At 42.1% G+C, this 5,891-nt stretch overlaps 2 protein-coding genes across 2 annotated transcripts in view; both read left to right on the forward strand.

Annotated features, from left to right (window-relative positions):
- On the forward strand, positions 1–2,630 carry tmem128 (transmembrane protein 128). The gene is made up of 5 exons (XM_063018762.1): positions 1–135; positions 901–1,027; positions 1,198–1,359; positions 2,196–2,297; positions 2,434–2,630. Exons 1-4 carry the CDS (start codon positions 30–32, stop codon positions 2,293–2,295), a joined length of 495 nt encoding a protein of 164 aa, XP_062874832.1. The 5' UTR covers positions 1–29; the 3' UTR covers positions 2,296–2,297; positions 2,434–2,630.
- Positions 2,631–4,810: 2,180 nt separating this feature from the next.
- The window catches only part of otop1 (otopetrin 1), a 4,811-nt gene continuing 3,730 nt past the window's right edge, over positions 4,811–5,891 (forward strand). The window contains exons 1-3 of the mRNA XM_063018881.1: positions 4,811–5,201; positions 5,549–5,685; positions 5,806–5,864. Of these exons, the coding sequence (XP_062874951.1) occupies positions 4,811–5,201; positions 5,549–5,685; positions 5,806–5,864 (587 nt within the window). The remainder of the gene's footprint in view (positions 5,202–5,548; positions 5,686–5,805; positions 5,865–5,891) is intronic.

Here is a 5,891-nt window from a genome sequence, read left to right on the forward strand (position 1 = left end):
CAGTAGCGGAAGCAGTAGCAGTAGCAGTGATGGCGGCGGTGCTGAGGGAGAGTGATGAGTTCTCAGCTCTGAGACACAGAATTAAACTAAACACAGAGTTACTGTTACAGTCTCACACAGAGCAGGACGAGAAGAGTGAGTTATTATTATTATATTATTATTATTATTATATTATTACAGCTTATTATGAGTAGAGACCGGGATTTATTCAATTCAACTTTTATTATTGTGTCAAACTGAAAAGTTTCAGCTCATAAAGAAACTGATTTATTATGATATTATAGTATTATCATTATATTATTACTATTATTATATTATTATTATGATATTATAGTATTATTATTATTATTATATTATAGTATTATTATTACTATTATTATATTATTATTAGTAGTAGTAGAAGTAGTATTAGTATTACTGATATTACTGTTATTATATTATTATTACTATTATATTATTATTATATTAGTAGTAGTAGTAGTAGTAGTGTTAGTATTATTATATTATTATTACTACTGTTATTCTATTAGTTTATAAACATAAAAGATTATCAGTACAGTAAAACACAGGTGCATTAGTAGTAAAAATAAATGTGATGATGAATAATTCTGCTCTTTAATCAGTTTAATATTATAATAATAAATCTGCTATAAAATGATTCTGATGGATTAAAGTATGTGGACGCTCTCAACAGTGGTAGCTCAGTGGTTAGGGTACTGGACTAGTAATCTGAAGGTCGCCAGTTTAAGCCCCACCAATACCAGGTTGCCACTGTTGGGCCCTTGAGCAAGGCCCTTAACCCATAATTGCTCAAAAAATGTGTTCAGTCATACTTGTAAGCTGCTTTGGATAAAACTGTAATGTAAATCAGACTGTTACCTGTGGGTGTGTTTGTTGCAGGTAAAGAGGATTTGAAGCCGCTTCCTCGTTTTAATCGACACTCCATCTTCTGGATTTTGACCTCTGTGGGTTTGACCTACTACGTGGATTTCTTCAGCGTGATTCTGGAGAACGAGGACGTTAAAAAGTGAATCATGAAATAATGAAGCTTTAATAGAGGAAACAGATCCGACCTGAAGCTTTACATATTAGGAGATACGTTTAAACTATCTCAAAAACACGAGACCCTTCATGTTCTCCTCTCACACCACTCTCTCTCTCTCTCTCTCTGTGAGTGTGTGTGTGTGTGTGTTCCAGCTGGTGGTTTCATGTCGGACTGGTACTGCTGGGAGTGTGTATAGCCCTGGCGGGGTTCTGTATCGTGTATCTGGAGTGGTACCGAGGGATCAAACATTATGATCAGGAATATCCAGCCGTACCTCCTGTTACCACGGCTGCCTTCATCGCTGCCTCCTTCAGGTCAGTGTGTGTATTACAGCTTACACTGCGCTCTCACTGTATCACCTGTTACCTGTACTGCACACTGTCTCTGTACTCAACCCGTACTCATCACCTACTGATCCCCCATCACCTCAATACTCATCACCTACTGATCCCCCAGGGCAGGGCAGCTCACACCTGATTCTGATCCAGGACTGATCTGATAACTTTCCTGCACTGTTATACTGATGCAGTGTGACATGATTAGATGAGGATGTGATCTGAGTGGAGCTGCGTGCAGGGTGTGTGGGTGTGTTCCTGCTCTGAGTCTAGGGTTTCAGATCTTATGTGAGCAGGATAAAGGATGAAGGTGCTTAAATGAATGAACGAGTGAATAAATGAATGAACGAGTGAATGATGATGAACAGTTCTGTATTTCATCTTTTATGTTCTGCTCTGCACTAAATGTTCTGTTTTTAACAAAATATTTCTGTTACACACCAGCTATACGTGACCTAACCTCTGTGTACGTGTGTGTGTGTGTGTGTACTTGTGTGTGTGTACGTGTGTGTGTGTGTGTACACGTGTGTGTGTACGTGTGTGTGTGTGTGTATGTATGTGTGTGTGTGTGTGTACACGTGTGTGTGTACGTGTGTGTGTGTGTGTATGTATGTGTGTGTGTGTGTGTGTGTGTACACGTGTGTGTGTACGTGTGTGTGTGTGTACTTGTGTGTGTGTACTTGTGTGTGTGTGTGTGTACACGTGTGTGTGTACGTGTGTGTGTGTATGTATGTGTGTGTGTGTGTGTGTGTGTACACGTGTGTGTGTACGTGTGTGTGTGTGTGTGTGTGTGTGTACGTGTGTGTGTGTTACAGCTTTAACATCGCTCTGTGGCCGGTCTGGTCGTTCTTCACTCCTGTGATTCTCTTCACTCAGTTTATGGGCGTCGTGATGCTCATCTCATTACTAGGATAGAAGTAAGAACACACACACACACACACACACACACACACACACACACACACACACACACACACAAACACACACATACGATAGTATCTCAGTGATGAATTAATTTATTATTATAATATTTTTATTCTCTCTGTGTTTCAGGCTGCAGTGTGAAGTGCAACTTTTTATATTTCATTATTTTATTTCATGATTTTTTTTACTACTATTGTTCTGTCTCACACACACACACACACACACACACACACAAAACTTACAATGATTATTAAATTATTCAGTATAAGCATAAAACCACGTGTTTGAGTTCTGATTTGTGTAATAAAACTTGATTTATTAATAAATCTTTATGTCCAGCCTTTTCTTTTTTATTTTGCTGATGTTGCTTTTTATTTATTTATTTTTGGACGGTGTTGGTTAGATTGAAAAATGTTAAACAATGCTACCCCCCCTCCCCCGGTGCAGACAGCAGTAATAAAGCCTAGTCAACTCACTCCCACAGGCACAGCCTGGTGAGGTCATTAGCACCGCCTGGCATTCTACCATTAGATCTCAGCGCTGATGATTCTCAGTTTGGTTAAACCACACGCTGAATAACTGAGTCACGATGAGTTTGAGGAACCAGAGTGATGCAGATACAGTGAGATAAATGCTGTAATCAGATACACAAACATCAGATCAGGATACAAATAATTACTGTAATGATGGAACTTTTCCGTCTAAGTGTGAGTGTGTGTGTGTGTGAGTGTGTGTGTGTGTGTGTGAGTGTGTGTGCGTCTCTTCCTGATTAGTTTGCTGTTTCATCATGTTTAGTGAAGAGTCGACCTCAACACCTCTGGGATGAATCTGAATGCTGACTGTGAGCGTCGTGTCCAGCATCAGTACCTGATCCCATAATTGCTCTATTGACTGAATTGCTGAGGGAGGTGGTTATGTACAATAAATAAATAATAAATATATTTTCTTGTGGTTTTGTGATGTAGAATCACCTGCAGCGTGATGAAGAGTTTCGGCTCAGCAGTAAAATCTGTGTTTCTGTCGTCTCCTGAACTGATGACGTTATGTTTTATTTCTCTTTAATCTTTTGTTAGATTTAAGGTGTGGTCAGGGATCAGTACGGGGCTTTTTGGTGTTTTCTGACCCGTTGAGTTTCGTGAATCACCCGCAGGTGTTTCAGTGCTCGGTTGGATCGGGACGGGGCCTGGTTGGCAGTAATTCCCATGATGCCAGGCGCTGATCAGTAACTGTGCGTGCAGATTTCTGTTTGATTTTGTAAGTGATTCAGGAAGCGTGATGTGATACCAGCTTCTCATGAACCTGAAGCATGTCTGATGGTGATGCTAATAATGGAGGTCTTTGTTAGCATGCTCGCCTGTATCCGTTTCACCTTCATTAGTGAGAATTCTGTAACGTAGCGTAGTTCAATTGGATTTTCTAGGTATCGAATAAAACTAGACGGCTCAGATTGCGGGTGTTCAGGGTTTTTTGTCTGTGAAACTATAAAATGTTTTCTTGCTTGTTTTGGATTTAGTTATGATCCTCCGTGGGGGATCTGCAGCTCTTCTGAGGGATGTTTGAGCATTGTGTGAAACACAAAGGAATCTCTATAAAGAAGCATTGTAGCGCTGACCATCGACCACTGAAACGTGAAACCTGCTCCCACTTTTTTTCCCGTCCAAATAAATAAGCCTCAGTTTATTTTCACTGGACCCACACGGAGCTGCACAGGGGTGAAGAGTGCACCCCGTCACTGCCAAATACTCTCCATACTCCTCATTATTTCCTGGAGGTTCTGGACCTTCTCCAGCTTTAATCCAGGTGAAGTTAGGAATATATTAAATGCACTATTTTATCCACAGCTTTTCCAGGTTCTGCTCTTCAGGTTTTCGTGGTTTCAGGATCTTCAGCTTTGGCTCGTGTGTCTCTCGTCTTAAATCGGATTTCACCAGCTCGGGTTTTTTTGCCCTCAGCTTCCGTAAGCCAAAGCAGGATGGAGGGCTGGTATTGAATGAATAGCTGGCATCACCGGTTCTTCAGAGAACCTGCAGATGGATGAAACTCTAGCTGAGGTTCCTGATCAGCAGATTTACAGACGGGATATAGGAGCAGTTTAGGAGCATGCCTGAGGTTGCAGGTCCACATCAGATCCTGTTAGCACATCACTGAAATCATACAGACCTCAGCAGGTGCTGAAGACGTCCTGATGAAGGAGCTACAAGTGATTCCTCTTAAACACCTCTGTTCAGTGCAATATTAACTTTTGCTTCCATTAAGACTTTCTTGGTTGAATTTTCTCTACTTGAAGAACCTGCTAGAAGATACAAAAGTTAAGACTTGAAAAGTCGTTTGCACAGAGTTTCTGCTCTGAACCACACAATCAAGAAACCAAAGAACTCTGGTGGTCTGGTGCTTTCTGGAACCGTTCTCCTGAGGCTAAAGAAACATTCCACAGGAACCTCTGACGTCTGAGGCATTTATTAGTGCAATATTTAAATCTCGGGCGAAACACTTCAGAAGTATTAGGATGGTGGAGCACAGTGGACTCGACGTGAAGTTCCAGAACAAATACTGCACCAGCTCTACCTCATCCTCCTCCTCCTCCTCCTCCTCATCTTCCTCCTCTCAGATGAAGATGGTAAACGTTCTCCGTTTTAGTCTGACCAGGAAGTACCCTCAGAAGAACGGCGAGGTGCTGAGCGCTCAGTACGGCATTAACCTGCTGCTGGTGGGCCTGGCGCTCATGCTGGCCATGGCGTACGGCGGCCCCGTCGTTACCGAGGACACCGTGCTGGCGTTTCTTTCCACCCTCATGCTGGCGCAGTTGCTCTGGATGATCTGCTATGTGGCCCGCAGGGAGCGCAGACAAAACGCCCCGCCCGAGAGAGATGCCCACGGTGCCACCAGCTGGATTAGAGGTACGATCACACAGCAACACCAAAACTGTAATTAAAGCAGTACAAACTGTTTAAATACAACATCAACTGTTAGAAATCTTATTTAGACATGTCACATTCCCAGAGCGCGGGTGAGCGAGTGCGCTGCCGCTCCTCACCTGTTTCAGATTTTTTGTTTAGAGCTGCTCCGCTGATGAACAAACACCTGAAGGTTTAGATAATAATTACTGCAAATTAAAAACTCTTTATTAATTATGAGTGTTAATGCTGCCCTGTGTGTCTGTGTGTGTGTCTGTGTGTGTGTGTGTGTGTATGTGTGTGTATGTGTGTGTATGTGTGTGTATGTGTGTGTGTGTGTGTGTGTGTAGGAGGTTTAACTCTGTTGGCGCTGCTCTCTCTGATTATGGATGCGTTTCGGGTGGGAAACTTTGTTGGGTATCAGCAGTGTGTGTCTCCTGTACTGGGGGTTTATCCTGTGGTCCACGCCCTACACACCGTCTCACAGGTACAGGGGTACAGGGAGTGAGGGGGAGAGAAAGAGCTTTATAGAGTTTATAAAGAGATTGGTGATGATGATGATGATGATAGGTTGATGATGATTCTCATGTTTTGGATCTTTGTGCAGGTTCATTTTCTCTGGTTTCACATTAAAGACGTCATCAAGCGCCATGAAACATCTGAAAGGTAAAAAACTCCTCGTGTGTTTATTAT

Source organism: Trichomycterus rosablanca, chromosome 22 (genome assembly GCF_030014385.1).
Source record: "Trichomycterus rosablanca isolate fTriRos1 chromosome 22, fTriRos1.hap1, whole genome shotgun sequence".
Taxonomy (NCBI): domain Eukaryota; kingdom Metazoa; phylum Chordata; class Actinopteri; order Siluriformes; family Trichomycteridae; genus Trichomycterus; species Trichomycterus rosablanca.